This window comes from Vidua macroura, chromosome 8 (genome assembly GCF_024509145.1).
Source record: "Vidua macroura isolate BioBank_ID:100142 chromosome 8, ASM2450914v1, whole genome shotgun sequence".
In the NCBI taxonomy this organism is placed as follows: Eukaryota; Metazoa; Chordata; class Aves; order Passeriformes; family Viduidae; genus Vidua; species Vidua macroura.
In genome coordinates, this window is record NC_071578.1 from 29,876,328 (window position 1) to 29,903,225 (window position 26,898).

At 37.8% G+C, this 26,898-nt stretch overlaps 1 protein-coding gene across 3 annotated transcripts in view; it reads right to left on the bottom strand.

Moving 5' to 3' along the window:
• RTKN2 (rhotekin 2) overlaps positions 1-26,898 on the bottom strand; it is a 52,515-nt gene that overhangs the window by 2,355 nt on the left and 23,262 nt on the right. For 2 of the 3 annotated variants that reach the window (XM_053983511.1, XM_053983512.1), the window contains 9 exons: positions 23,361-23,414; positions 22,320-22,437; positions 20,722-20,922; positions 15,981-16,075; positions 14,372-14,478; positions 13,198-13,329; positions 6,946-7,111; positions 4,922-5,029; positions 2,668-2,939 (listed from right to left, as the gene is read on the bottom strand). In XM_053983511.1, coding sequence (XP_053839486.1) covers positions 2,668-2,939; positions 4,922-5,029; positions 6,946-7,111; positions 13,198-13,329; positions 14,372-14,478; positions 15,981-16,075; positions 20,722-20,922; positions 22,320-22,437; positions 23,361-23,414 — 1,253 coding nt within the window. The remainder of the gene's footprint in view (positions 1-2,667; positions 2,940-4,921; positions 5,030-6,945; positions 7,112-13,197; positions 13,330-14,371; positions 14,479-15,980; positions 16,076-20,721; positions 20,923-22,319; positions 22,438-23,360; positions 23,415-26,898) is intronic. The other variant, XM_053983513.1, reaches the window with a different exon arrangement.

Consider the following 26,898-nt stretch of genomic DNA (forward strand, 5'->3'; position numbering starts at 1 on the left):
TGAGGAGAGAGAGAGAGGGAGATATTCAGAGCAAGAGGATCACATTATAGCTCTACACAGTCCTGATGGATCACTATTGACATGTGGCATCTAATTCAGATGTCACCCTTACAAATATTTCTGTACATGAGAAATACAGAGAAGAACGTGAAGATTAATTAGTCTTGGATAACATTCATTGCCATAGGAAAGTTAAGGAATGCAGTACATCTCATCAGAGAAAAGGTTAAAAGGGACATAATCATGATTTATAACTACACACAGGCAATTAGAAAAGCTGATACTACGGAGATCAATATAAGCAATCAAATGCATAAAAAGACCAAAATAACTTAAGGTGGAGCTAGAAATGCAAATAGAAAATCAAGTGAAAAATGTACCTGGGGTAATTAAGTATTGCAACAGGAGGTATGAGTGAATTCTCATCACTTGAAGACTTCCAATTAATATTAAATGCCTTGCTAAAATACATATGTTCAGTTCAAACAAAGCCACTGAATTTAATAGAGAAACTGCTTGTTGAAATTCAATGGTCTGTTGAATTTAAAAATAAATCCTCATTATGGTGCCTTATTTCCTTATAAATGTATGAGATTTTAAAAAAAATATATCTACAAAATGAAAGGGGGTTACTGAGAAAAGTGTTGTTTTTTTTTTTTTTCTTTCTGAGCACAGAAACATTTAAGGCTAGATTTAAAGCTAAATAAACTGCAGCTGCATTTTGGAAAATATGATTCACCCCCCTCCCAATTTTTCCCATTTCTTGTTCAGAGTTGTACAGTCCACTTAGTTGACTGTCTGATTTACATAATCATGTAGTTTTTCTTCAGTTTTTCTGTTCCTATTTATAAGCCATTCACAAACCATCCACTTAAGTAACAGCATGATTTATTGTAAGAATTATTATGGTTGTTTCAGAGGGAAAATGGAATGTGATTAAATGAAGAATGAACAAGGACGTTCTAGAACAAAGGGCTCTAATCCTGCAAAAAGATTTGTAAATGAAACCTGCCTCTCAACCCCATCCCAAATGAACTACTGAGGGAATTCAGCAGATACCTTTACAACTGTGGAGCCAAGAGCTTAGCGGAAGACAAAAAATTAAATAAAATAAATCAACCAACCAACCAACCGTGCCCACAGTATCTTCTGGAGAAATGGTAAAGCTCCCAGAGCCGTCCACACTTAGGGAAAAAATTAATAAATAATGAACAGTATGTATGCAGTTCCTGAAATGACCCTCTCAACACAGGTCTAAGCACCAAGTCTCTCCAGGGGAGAACTGCAAGCAGACCTTTGCCCTTGGATAAGTTCCAGCATCTGAGACAAATGCATCAGACAAGGAAATGGCTGGGTAGTGAAGCTGTGGATCCAAGAGAACACAGCTTTTTCTTATGCAGTAGATATTTTGCAGGTGCCCCAGGAACCCTAACAACCCATACTTCTTATAGAACTGGTGAACAGTCTGATGAAAGAATATCAAAGTTCAGTATCTTCACCTGAAGTGCTTATTCTCTGCTATTGCAGAAAGAACAACTGGTTAAAAAACCCTGTTTTGCCTACTAGTAACACTGCCTGTTTACAAACCAGCTCCCTACCAGGAACAGCTGAGAGGCTCCACAAAGGAGGAGCTGTGTTACAGACCCACATTTGTCAGGAAAAACAACCCTAAGACAAGCATGTGCATATACCCAGCAACTGCTTTTAAACACCTGTCTTAGCCCAAAATCAACAGCAGTGATGGAGCATATCCTTGCTCGAAGACAGATAACCCTGGTCCATTCCAACTGCACATGAACCAGCAGGAACTTGGGAAATCCCACACTAAATTGATAGAACTGCCTCAGAAATTCGTATGGAGTTACAGAGCCATTCAGAACAGCACAAAAGCTTTTCATACTTGATTACCATATAAGCAATGTTTCCTAAACAGCGAGGGAGAGAGAGGATGCAGTAAGCATGGAGCCCAAGATTACCAGCTTTGCAAGATCTGTGCTGAATATGTGTGGTGAATTCCCACTTAAGTAGTCTGAGGAGCTGTGGATGGGCTAAGCTGAGGCACTGGTAGAAGGCACTGGTAACATGCCTGCTGTGGGGACAGCTGAGGTTACCCTGAACACTGTGGTTTTTTTCAAGAGGAAAGTACTGAACTATTGTTTTCAGAAATAGTACCGTTAGTCCAGACAGAGAAAACCACCCCCCCATTCTAGTGCAATTATTTTGATACTACCACTAATGAATACAGCTGAGACTGCAGCTAGCAGTAATGCCCTGGCTTACAGGAAACGCTTGAGCAAAATGCTAAAATCTACTTTTAATGAAGAGTATTAGGAGAAGGCTGAGAAACTTTAAATTCCAAAGACTCCTCTAAGCTAAATATAATGCCTATGGATGCAACCAGGACCTGGGGTCTAGTATTTCTGTGATGCTTTTATGTCTAGGGGTTGGTACTGGTTTGGTGTCGGACTTGGTCTTGCTCACCAGAGAAATAGGATTCCCCAGGCCAGCTAAAGCACTTTTTCCACAAGGACCAATTTTATGAGGAGGAGCAATGGGGGTTTGCAGCTGCTGCATTTTCGTAGCTAACACTGACTCAAAGGAAGAGCTACTGGCAGGTGTGTGGTCAGGCTTCCTCCAGTTTTCCTTGCCCAGCTGCTCTGTGTTCACCTGTGCTTCTGCACTGTATGGTGACTTCTCAGAGGGTGGAGGCGGAGCTCTTCTTTTCTTTCCTCTGCTGTCCTTAGGACTTGTGGCATCTCTTTTTGGGTCCAGATGCATGTTTTTCTGAACAGTCATCTCATGAGATCCATCAAAGAGTGATGCCCATAGGGCAGATGCAGACTCTTGCTGCTGGCCAAGAAGGAACTCACCATTGCTTTCTTCAATTTTCCTGTGTATGATATCAGCTAAGCCCTCATGTTTCACTGGAGAATCAATGCCTGTAATTTTAAGGGACAGCAATTAACCTAGATTAAAACACCATCAATGATTTTACTTCTATTTTCTTATTACTACTCAGAATACAAAGCTGTATTAATTGTCTCACCAAGTCTGAACTACTAAGAGTATTAATGGATGAAATGGAAAATATTACTTATGCTATCCAAAAGAGAACTGAGGTGACAGGAGGGAATTATTTTTGTGACAGCTGGCATTGAGGCAGCAGGGTAGGCACTGATATTTCTTTCCTAGTAAAAGAAAAAATAAAGTACTACAGGGAAACCTGTATGTATTAGTTATTAAATACATTTTGTTGTATAGTGCTTTGAAAATTTTGTTTCACAGGAGGCCCATGAAAGTCTGACTAAATAGTCTTGTGCTGCCAGCCTGTAGAAAATGGGACATCTTCACATATATCATTTTTCTCTCTGTGCCTTAGGACTGCCTTGCTCCATTTCTTATTCTTCTTACTGACTTTTCCATGTATACTGCAGAAGTACCAGCCTCAAACAGCAGGAGTACCTGATTTTCAATAGGATCACAGAACAGTTTAGGTTGGAAAAGGCATTTAAAGGTCAGCAAGTCCAACTGTTAACCCTGCCAAATCCACCACCAACCCATGTCCCTAAGCACCAAATCTGCACATCTGTCTTTCAAATACCTCCAAAAATGGTGTCCCCACCACTGTAGCCTGTGTCTCTGCTTGATAACCCTTTCTGTGAAGAAATTCTTCCTAATATCCTATCTAAACCTCCCCTGGGGCAACTGGAGGTTGTTTCCTCTTGCCCTATCACTTGTTACTAAAGCAAAGGGACTGAACCCCCCTAGCTATGCCCTCCTTCCAGGGAGCTGTAGAGAAACATAAGGTCCCTCCTGAGCCTCCTTTCCCTACAGGCTAAACACTCCCAGCTCCCTCAGTCACTCCTGATCACATGTGTGCTCCAGACCCTTTCCCAGCTTCATTGCCCTTCTCTGGACACATTTCAGAGTGTGTCTGGAGTGTGTCTTGTAATGTCTTTCAATGTCTTTCTTGGAGTGAGAGGCCCAGAACTGAACACAGGATTTGAGGTGCCTCACCAGTGCTGGGTACAGGGTACTACAAATACTATATATAATCGAGGAAAAAAATGGAGTATTAAGAGTGAAATGTAGTTGTGTTCTGCTCCTCACTGAGGTACATGTGTATCAGTGGAATTATACTACCATGTTACCTTTGTAAAGCTTCTGTGTGGTTCATTTACTGCATTTCTGCTCAGCATTCACAGCTTAGATAAAACTTGATTGTTCAGTGCTCTGATGCATGGTAACTCAGTGACCCACATGGCATTTTGAGCATCATCACAGCTCCATCCCAAGCAGCAAGCAGTCAGGCATTTAGAGTTGTACAGTGTTTCTCAGTCAATACTGCATGGGAGCCAGTAAAACAAAGTGACCTACTTTTTCTAGTCTGTAAATATTATTTCTGTATCAAAACTATTAAAAAAATCCTGCTGCATACCATTTTTCTCTGCAAAAATACAAGTCCCAGATACACTCTAGCTAGATTTTCCAAGCATATTTTTCAACATCATTACCAAAGACCAAAAAATTAGGTAACTTATGCTAGGTAAACTTTCAAATAGCTGTAAGAACAGCAGATTAATTTCATGCAATTGGTTTGCAAGCTGGACTATTTTACCTTTACATTTCCTGAGCTGTATACTACTCTTACCATGAGTGTTTATTTCTAGTGACAGCTGTTTTGAGTGTATTCAGGGTAGACTGCAGGTTTTTTAGCTCAAGGTATAAAAGTGTATTCATTATTTGCACTATTACAAATTCAGATTTAATACGAACTCCTTGGTATGCAGTTGTGTTGCTCTTTCATTGTCTGAATTGTCCTTGAAAAACTCAGTGTTTCACCACCAACACCAGAAGCCATCTGAATTCAGACAATGTTGTTTCTGTTACTCTGCAACTTGAAAAGGCAAATCCCCCTTACTCATATCATGGTAGATGGAGGTCGCTTCCTTTGTCAAGAACAAAGGTGGTTTCCGTGGTGACATAATCTCAATTTTCATAAGTTCCTCACAACAATGCTTCCACTGGCCTGAGAGAGAAAAGAGAACAATGACTGGAACTTAAACACATCAGCCTGGAAAAAAAAAATGGAGGTTATTAGGTTGCATCAGGAAACTATCTCCAAAGTAATACTAAACAGTGAGAATTTACTTTTGTTTAGCACAAATGCTCAGGATGTGTTTGTATTTTCACCTCTGTATTCATTCTCTTAGCACAAAGGTCATAAGATCCTAGCTGGAATTTAAGCATCCAGAATTACTCTTACACTATGATGGCTAAAGATCATAATTTGCCTTCAAATCCCCAAACAGTATAAATTCAAGGGAAAAAAAATAGAAAAAAATTTTAAGGTTTAGGAAGCTTCATCAAGTTATCAGGAACAACCTCCAATATCCTGCAAACCGGGTGTTATACAGCAATGTTACAATGTTATGGCAAAGGAACATTCTGTTTTTAATAGAGGATAACTTGCCTTTTATCCTTTAGCAGACAAGGAAACCTCTTTTTCTATTAATAGATTTTGACCTTAAGGAAAACAAGACACACTAAAATTACTTTGTTCATACCAATCATTCTAAGTTTTCTGGGCACATTAATTTTAAGAGAATTTTAGAATCAGGGAAGAAAAAAGGCATTTAAATGCCAAGTGACCCATTTTTTCAGAATCCAAGGAAAATGTCTCAAAAAATCTGTGGGTAGTATTCTATCTATAATGAATAAGAAGTAGATCTTTTACCCTACTCTACAGATAATTTAAAGAGGATGCCCTAGTTTTTGCTTGGTGTGTTTCTTTAATTGATAGTGCTTTTTCTCATTGTAAATCAAAGTTAGAAATGACTGGAAATATGACTACAACACTGAGTTTCTACAACCTCAATTCAATTATTTGATTGGTGTTATCTCTGACTAAAGACTGATATTTCATTAATTGACCTGATTTTGTTTTCTGACCTGATAAAAATGCCTATCAGGAAGCTACTCTACTTTGTCAATAGCAGCATAAAAGCTGACAGTCGCTACTCTCAATAAATCTGTGAGTCAAGCAGAAAGCAGAGAAAAAAGACACAGGCAAATTAATCTATGTAATTTTTAAAATAAGGATTTGGTGATAAACAAGGAGCACAATATACTACTTCAACAGTTTTTCACACCAATAAATGAGTTCCCTCTGCCATGTAAGATCAGGGTTGTTCCAGAGGTTTGCCAAAGGATCAGGGTAACACTTTAACACCTGTTACAAAGGCTGAGGTACAGCTTTTACCAGGTCCAGGTAAGCAGTGTGTATTTGCCCAGCTGCATGGAGTGTGGCTGGGTGAGCATATTCCCATGTGATGAGGGCTACCAGAACCTTTGAACTACAACAGAATCAAGCAATCCCTATTATAACAAATTGTAATTTAATTCATCCATGACACTGCTGAGCAAGGAAACCCCAAGTTTACTTGTGACTACTTCCAAGAGCTGGCTGAATCTGCATCCTAGCCAAGGCCCCACACGATTCCAGCATCCTCACCACTTGCCACTAAGGCTTCCATACTAAGGCTTTATACTTGCAGGATCTCACCAAACCAACACACCACTGGTTGGATGCCCAGGCAGAGGTGGACTCCTCCCACTACAGTGGGAAGGAGGAAGAGACAGTGAGAATTTATCAGTCTTTAAAAACATTATCAAGAACATTGCCAAGAGAACAAGTTTTCTGAGGTTGATGGACATATTCTGCCTCTGATTTCCTGCAAGAACACATGGACTTTGGTTTAGTCAAATATTTGCCTTCCAACGACTTAGACCACCACCCAGTATTATCCCAGAGAACATATTTCTTTTTGTTCCTGCAAACAAAGGCTTATGAGGCAATTCCAATTCAAATTACTCAAAGATCCCTTTGATGTCACATAATGCTCCATTCGGAGGGCACACTGCCAGCACTGCTTGCTTACTTACTCAGATCATAAAAGTGCTGCCAGAAAGCCTCCATCCACTGATGAAGTTCATCCCTACTGTCAGTAGCAAAACGTTGCGTCACACCCTCTCCAGACATGGGGTTGATAACGGAGAAGTTATTAGCTCTTCTCTTGGAGTCCTTATCCACAGCTCGAATCCTGGTTTCCTAGGAACAACAAATTGTGGTAGTGACTTACTGCTTCACACTGGCATCACCTTATGGCCAATGACAGTGTAAGGAATTTGGCCTTTTGTCTACTTCAGGTTAATACCCAATTAAAAAAAAAACCTAATGTCAGGAACTGGTTAAAATTTTTTTTTTCATTAAAAAAAAAAAAAATTTCTCATAAAACTATTAAAATGGCGTAAAACATGAAAAATAAGTTAATAAAGGACAATTATTGCAGTTCAGTCTGAATTACAGAATGTACTGTAATTCTGTGTTCCCCCTCTCTCTACCTTCACCAGCTCATGTCACACTGCTCACTCTTCTCCACAGTAGTTTAGTGAATAATCTACATTAACAGCAAGCAGCTCCTTTTCTCCAAACGATTCAGAATGGACAATCACATTAATACAGCTACTATTTACACCTCCTACTGCACTTCTGTGGGCCATCGTTCACCCACTGCATTGTAAACTTGTATCAATTTAATGCTCATCTTAGTGCATCAGGACATTCAGGGTAATACAACAGTGACAGGAAAGTTAAAAAGAAACTTACTTAGGCCATCTTTAAAGGGGCATTTGTAGCAATAACCCATACAGTTCTACTAGAACAAGATTTTGCTCTAATAGAAAAAAACTATTTCCCATTATAAAATAGATATTTTAGTTTTAACTTAATTAGGAAAAGCTACATAGAAATAATTAAATGTGTATATATATCCAGAAAGTATAACACAAGTCTAAAAAATCTCTTCAGCTAGAATTAGAAAAACTCTCAGATTACAAAGCAACACTGTTAAGGTTTTTCCTTCTGATCAGGGACATAGTTCAATTGCTCTAGACTAGATCCAGTGGTATTTTCAGAGTATTTACTTTCTTATGGCATTAGTACAATTAAAAAAAGTTATGGCATTACTACAATTAAAAAAGAAAATCCCCCTTATCCCTAACTCAGTGGTTTGTGTGTGTGTGTAAAATGCTAAAAGCTTTAAGTCTAGCTAAAACACAACTAAAAGAATTCCAGAACACAACTGGTCAACATTGCTGCTCATCACAACATGATGAGCAAATTAAAACAATTAACATTATTTACAGAAGTAAAGCAGAAGCCCTGGGAATATCTTTGCACATGTAACTTGACCTGACTGAGCAAGCAGCAGCCCATTACAATACTGCTCCTCAGAGGATTTCTGGCATACCCAGGAGAGCAGAGTAATGAGTTTTGGTGCCAGGGCACCAGCTGGCCCCCTGCAGCTGGCCAGCCCTGGTGCCCAGCAGGATATGAGGACATCTAACACACAGCAAGAGCATGCACAGCCCCCCTGCCACACCAGGGTATCCCTGGCATGGGCAGTGCCCAGGATTTGAAGGAAGCCAACAATCACAGCCAGGGCTGTGTTCAAACATCTCCTGTCTGGACGGACAGTGAATCTGACCACAAAGGTGGCTCCTCAAAATACAGTGGGGACAGAACAACCAGTTCCCTTCTACACAACTCAACCAAATGTCAAACATCTGCTAAAGACATTAAACATACACCTAGAGAAATTAAGTTTACGCATGGGATCCCATGGGGATAAGCCTAGTTCCGATACTCAGAAAAACAAAAGTTGCTCTACAGACCATTCCCCAGATTTGAAATGCATTACTGAAGTAACCATTTGAAATACCAACAACTGCTTGTAGCATATCTGATGGATATGTTCATTTAAATTCTTCTGTCTAAAAATAGGAGATGAAGTAATTCATCCATCAGTGCTCTATATCCCATTAACTCAGGTAACCATAGATACCAGCAAAAATGAAATCAAATAGATTAACATTTGACAGGTAAGAACTTCAAGCATACCATACACACAAGTTTATTTAATGATGTTTGCTGCACATTTTATCCCACAACTGTGGTATTATTCAAAGGAGATAAATCCTCAAGCAGCAATCTATATCTGATGCTTGAATATTTCAGCAGTCATACAAGACGCCATTACAGCAATGGGCTGATGAATTTGTCAGGCTTGGGTGAATTACACGACATGCCCAGTTCCACTTAATAAAAGCAAAACCCCATCCAACAAAAAGCTATTAAAAACAGAACAAAAACAAAAGAAGCAGAAAAAGCACCCCAAAAAAAACACAACAAAAAGTGTTTTAATTTACCATGTTGTAATAATATCTTTCCCAGTCTTATAAAAAAACTGAACCAACTCTGCTGTAGCAATTGTAAAGACCAGAACAATCAGTGGATGGCAATAGGAAAACAATTGAATCTTGAACTCAAGTGACTCTTCTGGGGAACTGAAAGCCAGTTTTATATTCTTTATGCAAAAGATTGTTTCTGTGAAGATGGGGAAAGACTAAAAGGGAAAAATACATGGTATTTGTAAATACCAACCTTATTCTACATTTTTTGATAACACCTCTCTGGAAAGCTCATATTTCAAGCTAAGAAAAAGACACAGGGATAAAGAGAACTTTTTTACTGCTGAGGTACAACATTTTCCTGATAAGCCAGTCTTGACATGCTAAGAAGCACTGGTTATAAAGACCATTTTAAGATATCAAAACAAATTACAGTTCTTAAAAATATTGAATAACCTAGAGACTGAGTTCTATGCATCTATTTAAAGATTAAACAAATCAAATCACATATAACAATCTCTTTTCATGTTTTTAGTACAAAAAAATAAACCAAACTGAAAATCAGTACAACACTGGAAACAAGTATAACCTGTACATACATTGGTTTCTGTTGTAATATTAATAATTTCCATGAAGTTTGTTTTAGGCAAGAAGGGAAAAAATGGTTAAATTTCAAATTATACCTTTCAAACACATTAATTGACCAAAATCAATCTATCAGCTAATATTTTGTCCCTTCCTTGTTTTGTCAGCTTGTACTAATCATCCTCATGGCCACTGGCTGGTCAGTACAATGTGTATGACATGGATAAGCAATATTAGGATATCTGTGCCATTGTTCTTGGGAGCAATGCAGCAGCTGAAAATATGGAAAAGGAGATAGCAGTGAATGACCAGCAAGCATTTTGAAGCAACAATGAGCCAATAAAGCAGCTTTCAAACTGCTCAATTTGAGCATGTGTGGCTCAAGGATCTGGGTGTTCTACCTGCTTCCCCTGCCTGCATCCACAACTTCTTTCAAGCAACTGCAAGACTCAGCTGAGCAATCAGTTATGAGATACCAGACATTTGGAGGTACTTAACTAGTCTGTGCTTTTCCAACATATTTTCACATCTATGAAGGCTTTCCCTAAGTCAACTAGTGGGACAAAGTCCTTACTACAGATATTTTCAGGGCTTATCTCATTTCCCTGTGCTGGAGTTCCCCAACGCATCTAGTGGATATTGCTCATGTTGCTGGCTCCCTAAAAGCTCACATGGTCTAGAACTGACATCCATACTCCTCTGCTCCAGTCCAAGGATGAACTCCCTGCTTCCCTAGAAATATGCATGGTTCCCTTGAAGTTACGCTGCAGCAACCATCACCACATTTTCCAACAAAGTCCTGTACCTGATCTAGCCAGAACAGCTGTACCACCAAGGACTGTCATTCAAGGTAATTCCAGATTGATTTTGTCCCTCTGCTCCTGCTGCACCGATCAGCAGTGCTCCCATGACCCTGAGCCTGTGGCTACAAACCCTTGTTCCTTAGCCTGCTCCCCTCAGTGATCAGCATGGGTACGGAGAGAGCCCTGGGCCTGCCGACTGCAGGGCTCCGGGACAAAGACTGCACGGACAAAATATGCCCGGAAGGAAATTGTGGGACTACAGCAATTTGAAGCAAGATCCCAGAATCCCTCAAGCTTCAGACACTGATGGCATAAAAATAGTTTTATGATCTATGAACCAAACACAGTAGATTATGTATTCCAAACACTGAGCAACTAACATGAACTGCTGGCACATACACCAACTTACTAAGCTAATGCATGTAGGCAAGGCCTTTATTTTTCATTTCAAATTAAAGAAAACTTGAAAAAAAATCAGGAACTGGCCCATAAAGGATATTTCTTCAAATTGGATTCCAGTAAATTTTCTTTGCTACAGAAAATATCATTTCTCTTTTCCGACTTAGTTGTGCAATATAATATGTTATAATCACATTTAGCTGGAACAATAACAGTAGCACTTGCATAATAGGAACTGCAGAACCATTCTTGCTCAACAGCAGTAGCAGTGAAGTCATCTAAAGTTGAAGTAATGACTTTGCTGGTCTTAATGGCTTCTTCAAGTCTCAATTCAAAGGGAATTGGAAATACAGTTAATGGTGTGAACATTTTCCAGATAAATCCATTTTCTCATAAATCCAGATGATTTCACTACTTCTCAGAAAATATCTTTAAATTACATGTAAAGAATCAGCTTCACATAAAAAATGAAAATGCCACATATGCAACCCTAAGAGATTTTAGTTAGGACGTCTAGAGTTGATGTTCAATCTCAACTTTCACTTTGAAATTGCTGTTTCTTTAACAACATGTAGCAGACAAGCCCATACGATTAGTCTGCTTTCATTTAATCCATAAGAGAAATTTCATAACAAAGGACTCAAAAAACATCTGCAGGCATTAAGTTATTTTCAAGAGAAACTGTTTAAGTAGTAAAGGATCCAAGTATGTTCTCAATAGCATTTTCTTTTTTTTTTTTAAGTTCCATTCAAGAAGCATTCACAGTCATTCTCCAGCAGCCTGATAGCTTTGTAAAATTGTGTAAGATACATAAATCGTGTATCTTTTACATGTTAGCTTTAAGGACACCCTGCAAACATAAAGATAGTCTCTCAGCAAAGGCTTATCAAGCTGGATTTTAGGTTCTGAGTGCATTGGTTACTCGAAGGAGCAAAATATCTTAGTACAACATAGTTATTTTAAAAGGAAAAGCAAAATTAGGATTTAGACTAAAACAGAGAACCCCAAGGAAAGATATGAGGTAGCCTGATAGATAACTTAAAAAAAAAAATCCTGTAATGTTTTAGAATTGTTTAATCATTCTATAAATTACTAAAGTTTACCATTTGTTAACTGAACAGCAAGAAAACAGAATTCTGGCAGAGGCTGACTTAGTGTGCCTGCCTGGCAGCCGCGGCGCAGCAGCAGCCGGGCCCCGAACACTTCTCTCGGGATCGGTGCTGGCACCGAGCGCTCAGGGCAGCGCAGCAGCAGAACCCAGAGCGGCCTGTGCTGAACACAGCTTCCAAGTGGGTCTGCTTACTTATGCAAGATGAACCCAGCTATGGTATTGCAAATAACATTTAACTCCTCTGCCCATCCTTATGGGATATTAACCCTGGATGCCTGCACCAGTTTTTGAAAGCATCTGTTCTCTCTAATGCTTGCCATTCTAGAGGGTCTTTCCAATAACATTATTAATTTAAATATTACTTCAGATTAATTACTGTTTCTTTGGCCAAATAGTAAGCAATGTTTTAAAATTACATTTTAAACTCAGGTTTTTCAATCAGGGCATGAACAACAGCAACAATATCATCCTAGAGAAGAGAGCTTCCAAAGTTATTATGCTCTGGACAAAAGCAGCATTAAGAAAAAAGCAGCTTATTTTAAGGCACTAAAATATTTTGAAAAATTTTCCATTTCTCCTTCTAATTAAGACTGTGGCCAAATAGCACATAACAACAAAAAAGCTTTTGTTGGAATTCCACCTTGTTGAGGACAAAAGTCTACCAGAGTATTGCTAGGGGACTGTAAGCAATACATTTCTAAGAGCTGTCTTATAGAACTGTGATAGAAAAGGTTATTACTTTTCCTATGGAAAAACACCCTCCTTTTTGCTTCTATGCTAACCAGTCTAATGCAATAGAAGGAATTTACATCCACAGCTAAGGAATGTTATGCTCCTGCTGGGGGACTGCAAATTTCACTGAAGTACATCCCACTCTCATTCTACTTATAAAGCACTCTGCATACCAGCAGCTTAGAGCCCAAATGACTGCCCATATTTCTTAAACTAAAAAGAACGTCCCCCAAAATAATAAAATAAATTTTAAAACCCCAATAAAAGAAAAAAAGAAAACAAACAAATAAAATATCCCCATATAACAAATTTTACCTTGTTGATGGAAACTGTCAATGTTGGCTCCACTTTAGCCTCAATTTCTTCTGGTGAGTAATAACAAAGGAGTTTGCCACCTCTCAGCACGCAATACAGCCTCCTCCAGCTTGTTAGACCTCCTACCATTTGCTAAGGGGAAGAAGTAGTCAGAAATTGCCAGACATAAACCTAAAATAAAACCATATTGCAAGGTGCACACATATCAACCCTGAGTGATCAGAACGTAGCCAAATTCATGAACCAAATTCATTCCTTCAACAAAGACTTTCTGTTACAGAACATTCCAGTCACTGATATCTGAAATGTTAGCAGTACTTTAAATGTCTTCTGATGTTTTACAGTTTTCGCAGACTTGCCATGTGACACTAATAGTACAGAATCTGCTGGTTCACACAGAATGAAATCTAGATCTGGTTTCTAGTGTAAAAAAAAAAAAAGAAAGCACCTTTATTAGCTACAGCAATTGCACAATAATAGAAATAAAAAGAGTATTTCACTTTGGAAACACACAGTACATTCAACAGATGTTAAGCAAAGACATTTGTCTAGAATTGCCACTTTCTCAAATGAATTTTCTGAACAGCTTTCATAAAACCATAAGTTTCACAACCAGTTTAAAGCCTGTAATTCAGCACTCCTGACAAATGACCCAGACCCTCTGGCCCTCCACTATCACCTTCTTCTCATTTGCCTAGTTGTGCAACCAAAATAAAAAGTAAAGTGAGTTCACATGAATCATTTCTGAAGGGATGAGTTTTATATGGCTCTGTTCACCAGCCTGACTCACCATGCTGTGCTAGAAGTCATGTGGCAGCACAACAAGGAGTATGAACAAGGGGTATGTACAAGGATGAGAGCCACAGGATTATTAGGACAGATGCCGTCAAGTACCGCTGCAAACCAACTCTGAAACAAGAGTTGTACTTAATCTTTCCTAACAGCCTACATCATTCATGCCAAGGAAACATTGATTTCTCCATGCTCAGCCACTGAAGGCACCTTTTGTGAATGTAGCTGTGAGAGAGCTACATTCCTCCTTGCTCTAGGTAGAGCAGGTAAAAAACAACAGTTCTCAATACACCACTTCAGGTAGAAGCAAATGTTTTAACAATTGACTCTTAATGACAGCTATTAATAGCCCAGGATGCAAACACAAGCAAGGTCTCCTTACCTGCTGATTTAGAAATCCTGCCATCATATCCCTGGCCATGCAGGTGGGCTGGACAACTAAACGGCAACACATGTTTCCATACAGGGGTAGCCAAAAAGAGGATTCCTCTGGGGGAAAGGAAAAGGCAAAAGACAGACAAACACTCAGGTCTGAAAAATTGCCCTAAATATATAGCTGAGCTTTCTACATCTATTTTTACATTAAGATCCTGAGTGTAAATAAGCATATTTTCGTATTTTGAGGAATGAATGTGGGATTAGATTAAAACTGATTTTTAGTCTTCAGGAAGTGTTTTTTAATTGAAAATTTTCATAAATTATAAAATAATTTCAAGTAAAAATGGCAATGTTCTGCAAAAAAAAGTTGTTCTTACATAAAATGTAGCTCATTCCAGAGCTAGAAACTCTTGAAAGGTAAGTACACTGGCCCTCTCATGTCGTGTGATCCCTGAGCCCATCCCATTGTGGCACACAGCTACATTTATACATGAGCACTTTGCTTCAGATTGTTTTAATAAGGCTTGGAATTTGTATCTACTTTTGCCTTCAGCACTAGAGGAGCTAATTTAGAGTTCCAAGGAGTTTCTAATGAATTGGAATAGCTCAGCTCTACTACGCAATAGGCTCTCTCTTCTGTTATTAGAAGTAGGTAATACAATGTTCCATTAATGTGACTCTGTCTTTGGTCAAGGTTTAGAAACGCTTGTAATGAACCAAAATGTCCAGGTATGTCCTTCCTTACCAGACTAAATTATGTAAATTAATGTCAGAAAAAGGAGCTTCAAGAAGAAAGATATGAAGTACTATGAAAGAAAGGCTTACAAATATCAAAGGTACTCCGAATTATTCATCCAATACTTCAAGAAATAAATGCCCCACAAATCTTCAAATCTGTACTTTTTAAAAATTACTGAAACGTAAAGAAGGCAATTCCCTTTGAGGTCAAGTTTACCCCAGTAAATGATTTAAGTTCCCAGAAGCAACAGAGAGACCCATGTCTTAAGTTAAGAGTTGGAGGATGGCTTATGGGAGGAACTGTCCTTGCAGAAAATGGACAAAGTACCAAAAAGTGAAAATACCACCAGCAGTTCCAGCATAATCCGTCCCTCACAGTGTCAGCATCCAGGCTGACTGCTCCCAACTTGTGCTGCCCCAGAGCTGAAGGACAGCAGCCAGCACAGACTGCAAGCACACACTCTTACATCCTGTGTTAAATCTGGGCCTCAAACAATCTTGCCAAACCAAAGTAATTTTTCTCCTTTCCTTCTGACTACAGAGGAACAAGCTGTTCTTCATTCTGATACCCTTCCTTGGTTGTGAGGAAGGGGAAATAATTTGTATATAACTACAACTCACATAAGACGGAGATGCAAATGACAGAAGAAACTCCCAAAAGAATTAAATTTTTATCTGGACTTGAAATTTTACTCAACATATAGTTTATTCAGCTGTGTACAGATGTCTGGTTTAGAGACGTTAAATATTTTATTAAAGTTGTTCTATATTGAGTATCAAGAAAAATAATCTCTTTAAGCTCTTTAGTTTACAAGACTTTAATGCAAAATGTTACTGGTTTTTTATTTCCTTAAATTGATGCCATATGTACTTACCATTTCCTGTAATGGTAAGGTTGTGGGTCCTGAAGTTGTCCTCAGCACTTTCCAGCCCCAAAGTGGTATATGCTAGCAAGCTGTACTTTGCTCCACTAAATGTGAAAGAAAAGGCATGTTTAGGACATTTCTGCTTCATGTTGCTTGGGCAGTAATTAAAGGGAGTCTAGACACGCCTGAGAGACCACATTTGGGTACAAGGAAACACCAAGGAGCAGGGCAGGACCTGTCAGTAACCACAGATGGACACCTCCACAACCTCTTCCCACACAACTCCTGTATCTCTCGTTCTTCTTGTAAACACTGTTCCACAGTCTGTTCCTCTCCTTCCTAGATCCTTATCTCCTGCCTCCATGTGTGTACCCTCCAGTTCCCCACCCCACAACTTCCAGGCCATCATTCATTACAACTCTTTCTCTTGCCTCCTCTCTGGGACCTGCTGGCCAGGAGACTTCTCATGTGGTCACTGCCTATGAGCTGGGCTTGTGCTTCCTGAGGAGCCAGCAGCAGCCAAACACAGGCATACAGGCTGTGCTATCCAAACCCTCTGCACCCTCTGGATGCTCAAAACACCTCTCTCCTCTAGTCACACACCAAGTAACTTCCAATAGTTTTACACCTCTTATTACTAGGCCTAAAGCAATTAGATTTGGTAATAGGTTCAAAAATCCCTAAAGTTAATAGAACAACTGATGACAAACTTTATCTGAAAATACAGGTTAAAAATTAAAAGGCATTATGATGCTTCTCCATGTTGCTGTGCTTTTTGGTATTCCTACACAGACTACACTTTATAAACCAGTTGTTTATATATGTATTTTTAATAGGATCCAATAGATTGATGATTCACAGGCAGAAATCTGTAAAGAAATCCTATAGTCAGTTTTGTAGCAGAAAGGATTTCTTTTCACTTATTGGACTTAAGAGGTTTCAGAATCTTTTATCTTAGTTTTGTATTTTGCCTAGGGAAAAAAAGTATCACTCTTACAGTTCAGCACAGTGCAATTGTGGAATGCAGTTCTTGGAATAAACTGGTATAAATTTAGTACGTTTAACCTTTTCTCTAAAATACTCATCGGACCAAGTAACAGATTTATAGTCCAGCAATGCAGTAGGAATTCCACCTGGCTAACGGCAGTTAGAACAAAGTTCACAAGAAAACAAACCCCTCCAAATCACTAACTACTCTCCCTAACAGCATCTAGCATAAGATCCTTAAAATATCTTCAGTAGAATATAAGAAAGCTTAGTGGCGTAAAAGCTGAGAAGACAACATTGAACTAAGATAATCAAGAATAGTTTTCCATCTTAGTATTATTCAAATTTTATTTTTCTTACTAGCACAGTGGGAACATACAGTTTTCAGACCTTTGGCTCTGTGGATAAATAAGGAGAGTGTCTACTTCCCCCTAACCCTAACCAAAGAGGAGGAGGAAAAGTAGGAAGTTTGTTAGAGGGGAGGTCTATTACATATCTGTCTCCAGGGAAAAAAGAGAAAATTGCATACAATATAACATCCTGGGTGAAAAAACACTGCTATGAAGCATTTGAAGAGGGCAATCTGAACAAAAAACTCATCAGCATTTGTATATATTCCCTGCTAAACTGTTCCTTAACAAAAGATTCTCCACTGATTATGTCTGACCATGCAGTTGAGCAATGCATTGCTCAACTATTCTATTTAAACTGTACCAAAAAGTTCAATCTCTTCTCACAGATAAAACTGCTGCGCTGATTTTAAAATTACTTTTTTTTTTCTAAAGCATGACTAATTACCACCACAACATTGCCAAAAAAAATAGCTACTTCACTTTTAAAATATGCTCCACAGTAACATTTTCATTCTAAAATACAAGTCATTCCTTTCAGGCAGCTGCAATATAATTTAGGAAAGTTTTATCTACAGCTATTTTTCAGATTTAACTGGCTAATCAGGATTGTTGACTGTATTTTTCCTTTGCATTTCAGAGAATTAGCTAACTGCCTTAAATGGCAGTTTCTCTGTATAACAAAGAATAATCTGCCTGCTGCATCTCATTCAGTACTTTGCATATCTGTAGTATTTTTCCATGTAACAACTTCATTTAAAAAAAAAAAACAACAGCTCATCTCCACAACATGCCTGTGGCAAAGGCTCATTGTTAAATCTGTTTACTGATCAAGACACAGAGGCACCGAAGTTTCTAAACAGACCCGGGTGTGGGAAGGTGTAACTATAACACTCTATCAATGTATGTTAATTAAGACATCTTCAATTCTAGAATCTATTCCTGAATATTAAACCAAATGTTAGAAATCCCAATCTTAGTTCATTCATTCAGTGTGAGTGAAGGAGTGAGTAGAAGACTTGTGAGGTAAAAAAAAAAAAAAAAGAATTCAATATTCTCAATATTCAATCAGATCTTAAATAATAGAGGGTAAAACCAAATATAACCTTCAGGTGCTAACAAGAACCCAACCATCAAAGTGAGGCCACCAGATTAGACTGTGTACTTCCAGCAAAATATCACTGGGAATTTGCCAAATCAAACACAGGACACGGAAGCTGCTGCACCTTCAGCCCAGTGGAGGACAATATATCAAACAACAACCAGTGCATGCACAGGCCAGTTCTGCAAATGAGTAAACAGGCACTTGAGGGAGACTCTCCAGTGATTTATCCAAACAGCAACCTGGTTACACTGGAATTTAATAGCAAAACTGCACTAAATTTTTTTTTTCTTCTATGAAGAATGTAAAAACTAAAAAAAAATATTTAAGGCAGAATTGAAAAACTAAGCCAGCAAAAGACTATAGAAACTAAATGAGGGATAATTAAGAGAGAATATCGGTATCTTTCAAATTAACTAACTTAAGCAACCAATCAAGCTCTTTGTCACTAAGCTCTTTCAAGAAGTTCCAAGTCTGACAGTTTCCTCACTAACCAGAGCGATTTCTAAGCCAAGAAGTTTGAAACAGAGGGATCACAGAGTTTTTGGAAAATTGAGAATTTCACTCATGTGTGCATTGGAAAGAAAAAAACTTGTACAAATGAATTCTACAGAGAAAAGGTGTTCGCATAATATAGAAAGTTCACTTTTTTGTTGCAGTTTAATTTCCCCTGCTGGACTGGTAAAACTCTCTGGGAATACTTGAAAGATCTCTTGTAATCTTGCAGTCTCTTCCCTTTTATAAGGGCTACATACCAAGGTCTAACTAATATAAATCCTTGGAGGAACCTATAAAAAATTTGACAACTTATTTTCTGCCTATAATAACCCATTTCTTTCCAAACAACTATTTCAATCACCCAGAAATGCCATCATTTAACACTTCATTGTTCATTTAATTGTGTTAAGAAAGGAATAGTCACTGTGAGATGATTATCTGCAGTAGAAACAACAAACTTCCAAGATGGAGGGAAGGAAAATTCAATTGAGAAACCAAAAGCAAAACCCAGGGGAGGAGGCAGCTGTTTAAATTGCCTACTGGTGCTTTTTCCTTAAAAGACAGGCAATCTATACTGAAGCAAAGGAGCCAGTGCTTATATCTGATTCAAACTGTGTCTAATGATAGTGTCTCATGGCTCAGCTGAAGCTGGTGCAAGGCACAGCCACCTGACATGATGCAGATTGAAAAATATATTGTCATTAGGTGGAATCCACTGGAAAGTTAGTGATAAAATTTGTTTTACTCTGTGGATAAGATCTCTTGGATGTCTATTTTTGAATCAAACAGAAAAATCAGTTTGCAGTTATATCAGTTCAAAAAAGAGAGAATATGCTTAAATGTTTCCTTGTAAAATCCCAGCAAATAGATTTCTATTAGTCTAGATATGAAACTAGACTAAGACTAAACACCTAGCAAGAATTAAGCATTGATTCTTTACTGTCAGCTGCCAAAAAAGAGGAATTCCTTGAAAAAATTTCTTTCTTAAAAAATTAAAATAAATGCAATAAACCAATGCTATTAATATTTGCAAATTAGGTATTTGGCCTGCTTAAATTCCAATGAAATTGAAGTACTTGGAAACTATTAGTAGGTAGTTAATTCTTAAAAGGAAACAGGTACATTATTGGGAAAAGCATTTATACCTACAAACACTGAAAACCAGTAAGTCATTTTAAAGCGTCCTGTGCTAAAGTCAATTCAGAAATCTCCTGCTAAGTAACCTGTAACCATAAAGTGCCTTTGGCAGTGCAGAGTTTTACTGAAAAGCTAGCAAGTGGAATTAGGAAAGAGGGTACAGGCATGGTTTATTCTGCCTTCATACACAACTTTTCCTATTTCACACAATTTGTAACTTTTACACATATCTACCTGTCAAGTATGAGCAACATTGGCTAGGTGCAAAAATAGTATGGGGGAGGAAGTAAACAGGGAAGGGGGAAGGAGGAGAAGGAGGAGAGGTGGATGGACAGAAAGACACAGACAGACTGTACAAGTTCAGCTTCCTCTAGAGATCAAACTAAAAATATTATGGAGTTTGCAAAGAACAGTGGATTTACCAGCTGGCTGGCTGTGGAGAACAAAGATAAAGGCCGTTTGTGTGTTTCAAGATCAGAACCAGGCCCCAAGGTTCAGCGACATGGTTGAAATTCACACATACTTTCTCATTTCCTATTTAAAATGTAAATTTTTTTTCACTTGGGCAAGTAGAGAAAAAGCAGTTTCTTGGCAGTTTGCCAAAAATTTACAATTATATTTGGCCTATTTCTATTTCAAAAGCTATAAAACCAGAACATCAATATATGTGGCTTACTGGATGACTGGGTCAGCAGGCACAAGGGGTTCAGTGCTGTCTTCCTCCAGTGCAGCTTTGAGTTTCTTCCCTGTAGCTTTGCTGAGGGATGTTTTAAGTTTCTTTGCCAGTTTCTTAGGAGTGTTTGTTATATATAAAGACTCTTCTGTACAGCAGCTATACACTTCAACCTTTACCTGGAAATCTGGGCTTGCTTCATCACTGAAGTGGGGGAGGAGAAAGTTTCAGAGCATTTGTTAACAAACTGTGTACGAAGCCAAGGAATGCTGCTGCTTTATAGATTAAATAATATATTTCTAATCTAGGGAAGGAATGCCATCAAATTCAGGCACAGATATACATTAATATGGATTTAAGGACAAGAGTACACAGTAGTAACTTAGCACTGGCCTCATGAGATTGATAACTGCAGCATAAACAATTACAAACTGGAAATTCAACATTTAGATTAAAAATGGAAAAAACACCCACATTATGGAATACACAGGCAAGACATTCAAACACACTTAAATCTGCCCTCTACTGTTATACAAAAATCACATGATTGAAAACCTATCCCTGCCTACAGTCCTAAATCAGATTGAACTGTTTAAAAGATACCTTAACTGCACCCCATCCCCTTCAAATTACTGAAAAAAAAATGCTATATAATAAAATCTGTCTATTACCACTGAACTACCTACTGCTGCATCCTCTGGCCCACAACCTTTCTCAGTTTTCAGCTCTCTGATTGTCTTGTTCTCAAGCTTAGTCATCAAGCCAGAAGCCTAACCTCATCCTTCAGAAACAAATCATGCCATTACACACGACATTATGAAATCATTCCAAAAGCTTTTGTATCAAGTCTTTCTATGCCTTGTGGGATACAAGGCAAGTTAGGGTGCCTTTTCTGCTTTTGTTGCAGTGCTTCACAGAAAATTATAATGGCTAAGTTTCATAACTTTGAAGAAGCAGATTTAAATCTTTATCCCCACTCTTAACTTGAACAGGTGTTTAAGAGAGTTTAAAATTTGATTTAAATTCAGTTTTCAGGATCTTGATTTAAAGTTTTTGGTAGTTCTAGTTTTCCAGTCAGTCTTCCTCAGGAGACGGACTCTAAATTGTTGATATAAAAGTAAAGGAAGGGAGTGGAGTCAAGCACACACTCAGGTAGGTGTGACAGACATGAGTTGTTACATGAGGAAAGAGACTGTAACCTGCTAGACAGGATAAAAATGAAACAGGATAAAAATTCAATATAGGTGCAACATTTACACCTATAATGTCATAATGCTTTCAGGTTTTAGCATTAATTTAATGCTGTCCTTGAGATGTAAGCTTGTTTATCTCTTTATATAAAGAAAATGCTTCAGCAGGGCAAAAATGAAAAAAGTACAGATGAACTGTCACATCTACAACCAGCATCATTTTGCACAAAAAAAAAACAGCCTTCCAGAGATGGGGATCCTCCACCCACTAAAATGAACAGAGCCTCTGCTGATTCCTTTGCCCACAGCAAAACCTAGTGATCCTCAGCCAATCTTAATCATAATCACATCCACCTGCAAAAGAAAACAGCAATATTTGTACTTCATTCAACAGAAGTAAATTATACTCACAATATGGTTACATTTTCAAAACAGATATCTGTTGTTGCTTCATCCACAATAGTCACCTCAGTATCAAAAACCTCAGCTCCCATTCTGAACAAACAAAACACTGCGTAGCGCTGTGATTCTGGAGAGTCACAGAAAACTTTTATCAGCCACATTGCACATCACAATACTAAACACTGCCAGTAATCAAAACTATACAAAATGGTAATTCAGACCTCTAAGGAATTGCCCTCAAATTCTTCCCACCAGAAATTTTCATCATAGGATTTTATGATAATTGACCTATCAAAGCTGCTATATAGGTAGAATAACATACACAAAGGGAAAAAAATGCCTACCTCTATTAGGAGAAAAAAAATGTTGAGTAATCAGGTATAGTGTCTGCTAGCAATTTCAAAAACATTAGTAAAAGTGTAATTTTGTTTAGTAAAATTGACTTTACACAAAAAAAAAGAAAAACATTTGATCCAAAGTCTGTATCATTTTATGAATGTGCTCCATAGGATTAGACTATTTTGCCATGCTTTGCATCTCTGACCCTATTGAAAATCAAAGTGAAATCAATGCCAGGTGACAGCTGGAACAGATTTAGGATTAATCTCCATGACACAGCAAAATGCATGTACTTGAAGGCTATCCAATAATACCCTCAACACCAACAGTCAACTTTCATTTAAATTTCTCATTGGAAACAGCCTCCAATATGCTCTCTCAAGTGCAGACAAGACATAGAACAATGTGTTTAAGCAGAAATTTCCCAGTTAACCATTTAATACAACATTCTTCTGTTGCTTCCTCTGGAATTCTTCCTCAGGTGGACTCTTTAGAGAGTCGGGTTTAAACACAGAACCACAGGACTTTGAACTAACTTAGCTAACTACAACCAGCAACTTCAAATTACAAGCATTTACACAACAAAGAGTAAAATATAGACCTAATGAAAGGTCAAAAAAGGGGTTGAAGTGAGTATGAACTTCCTCATTCAGTTTAAATTTACAAGCATAAGCAAATGCTTATCAGAGTAATTAATTACATCTTACATACTTTCTTTTTTGCTGAAGTGGTCAGAGCCTTTCCACATTAATGGTATTCGAATATCTAAAGGGGGAAAAAAGAAGGAAGGAAGATTAAGTTACAGAATCAATATTGTAGATCTGTGATCAGAACAAATTACAAAAAGCGTGTTGTTTCTTTTTCTGATGTTCTAGTGGCAACGCAGCCTTCCACCCAATGAACAGCATAACTATTCCGAGATTATTATCCACATCAAAAGAAAATGCAATAATTAGTTCAACTTGAAGCGTCATTTCTGTTTAGAAATTATGCTAGAATAAAGAATATTTTAAATCTCATTTGAAAGTACCTGAAATAACATTCCAGAGAAGCTGTGTAACATACTTCTGAGAGGTATTCTCTGAGCCCATTATTATGCACAGATGTAAACCAAAATCCTGCTTGCCTTGTGCTGAAAACCACTCATCCCACTGCAAGAGGAAAACCTTCCTGTTTTAATGAAAAGACTGGGATACTTATACTGCAAACACTTCAGTCTTGTTTTGCTAACCACGGAGAAAATACCACTTGTAATCACATTCCCAGTGAGAATTGTCTTAGCATAAAAAGAGTTTAGAAATCTTTTTTCTTTTAACAAAAAATATCCTTCTACTTCAGAACCACAGCAGAGAAGCAATTATGAAGCCATTATTTTAAATCATGCCTGTCATTTTAATATTAGGAAAGTATTTTCTTCACTAAATTTTCCAATTTATCTACTAAACTCAACATAGTAAATGACATTTTCCTCCAGCTTAGAGGACTCAGGTGAAGACATAATGTTTTTTATTAGTTCCCTATTAAAAGACAAATGCTGTGAGGGCTTTATAAATCAAAATCTGATTTCTGAAGTACAAGTGCTGTTTAAAAGTATATGCAATATATTAAGTGACACATGATGGCAGCAGTGAACAGCATGAACTCAGTTGTCTTATGACAAAAATACTCAATATTGTTATAAAGAAGCATTGCTGATTCCAGTGTTGTCTTCATATGAGGCTGATGGAAAAATCCACATTCACTATGCTGATACAAAATAGCGCCAGTATTTTGGCATCAAATAGTCATGTATTCCTACAGGGGTTTACCCTAAAAACTTGTTAAGTGAAATCACATATAGTCACTCTGTCTCAGAAGTTAACTGAAAAATTCAAATTTCAGTTAATTTTTATAATGAGACATCTTATTATAAAAGCTATTTCAATACTGAAACTTTCAAATTCATCTATTTTTAAGTGTTCATGAAAACGAATGAACTTGCAAGTGAACTACCAGCGTACAGCTTTAGACTTCTAACTTCCTAAAAATCAGTACATCACCATGTTCTGAAACTGCCTTCCTCTTCTAAAGATGCATTTGCATAGCAAGCATTTCTAAAAATAGGGGGTTTTACATAAAGAGAAATAGTTTTGTGACAACCCTTACAGAAGTCTCTCTTAAACTTTTACAAGATATATATATTCATCTTTGCCAGAGACAAAGCACAGAATGTTTCTTTCCTAAAATACAAAGGTCTCAAATCTACATTCATATGTAAAAACAGTTACAAATAAAAGCTTTTTCTGTCTTTAATCATAGCAAACTCTGAATGACAATTTTAATGTGCTCAAGAGACCTTGTTAGCAATTAGAGTACTAGATTAAAGATTACTTCTGTATGCCATTTTCAATATCTTGCTAGCTGAAAAATTTACACCTTGGTCAGAAAATCATCAGGGTATAGACAATCAATCCTGGAACAAGTTTAACATGATATTTGTAAATCAGCTTTCAATTCATTCTTGTACTGAAAGAGCTGTCATTTATCAAAAACAAAGATCAATTTTCATACACCTTCATTTCAGTTACCATTATCTGTAAATCTGTGTGGATGCAAACTGAATACATTCAAATACTACAATGAATCAAATTTAAACCCAATGATTCCTTTATAAAATTACTTTAAATTATGATAATGCTTTTTCATCAACATTTGATGTATTATCTTCTGACAAAAAAAAAAAAATCGATTGGTACAATAACATAAATTACAAAATTTATTCAAAAATATGGGGGATAAGTAAAAATTATAGAAGTGTGAAAAACTGTGGATTAAGGAATACACTTCCCACACAGTATCTGACATAGCTGCTTTCTGTAGGAGAATATTCCTCAGTAGTCCTGCATAGTTCTTCCCAAACTTTTGCAGTTGGTCACGATTGCCCTACTTTTTTGGTAATCGTCATCTGGCATGCACTAACTGTATGACACACTAATAAATTAGTGGATATAAATAAGTGGAAATATTATTAGTGGAAATAAATAAGTGGATGGATTACTGAGGGTAGAAAATCAGGAGGTGACCCATAGAAAGAATAAATCAGCAGAGGCCAAGAGCAGCATTTAGGCTTTTCTGCTGTAAACTGGACCTGGCCAGGCTTCCTGACACAAGTATCTGAAGAGGAGTGAGGCATGGCAGCACCCAGCACTCCCAGGCTGGACTGCACAGAGAGGCAGTTGGTTCTTCCTTCTCTTCACCTTGATCTCTGCCACACTTCTGAGGACATAACCTCCGGTTTTGAGAGCCACTGTGTTGGTAACAGTGCAGATTCATTAACAGGTGGCACCATATACAAAGTGGTGTATTTCACCCCCTGTGCTCTTATTCCATCAAAAGAAAGCAGCTAAATCCTTCATATCCTGAGCAAGTTTTTCATACTAAAAAGAGAGTTCTTAAAAAATTCTGATTTTCTAAAGATAGTAGAAGTGTATTATATGACCCTAAAGTCTTCACTGCAGATAGCTCTCCAAATTTGAAGAAAGGTGCAACTGCAACACAGACAGGCAAACAGATGCTTTCATCCAACTACCATAAGGAGGAAAGACAGATACACATTCTGCAAACAGCTGTGCTGGCAAAAAACACTATTGAACCATGTGCTCATCACTCTTCTACTAGGAGTTACCTTGCTTAAAGATATCTCAAAATATGCAGAATTAATTGAAACGGTTCCAGTAGTGAGCTGTTCTCCACTATTTTATTCTTAATGAAGCAGGTCAGGGAGCACAAACAGATCTGTTAGCAAAGCTGGCAGAACAGCCACGGGACTGCTGGAAATACTAACATCCACTGCTGTCACAGGCAAACAAAACAATAAATCCACAGTGCTGAAGTTTGAGAACAGGCTAGAAAACAGCCTACTAGGAATGGTTGTTAAATGTCCTCGTTACTAGCCTGCATTGAAGTCATACCGCTATACTTTTGCTGTAGTAATGTAATCTACGTTGCCTAAACAACATTTGCATACTAGTCATAATTCTGCTCTCAAAGCCTGCCGTTGTGGGGAGAAAAAAATTTTCAGCTCACTCACACTTATTTAGCTTTGAAACGCATTCAGTGTTTAGTGGCAAACAGAAAAGAATTTCCCTCTGTGGGATGCCCTGTGAATAAAATGGAAAGAGAGGATAGGATCTTCAAAAGCCCATGTGTAACTTAAGCTCAAGTTCCCTTGCAGCATTAGAGGATTGATGCCTCTGAACCACATACACAC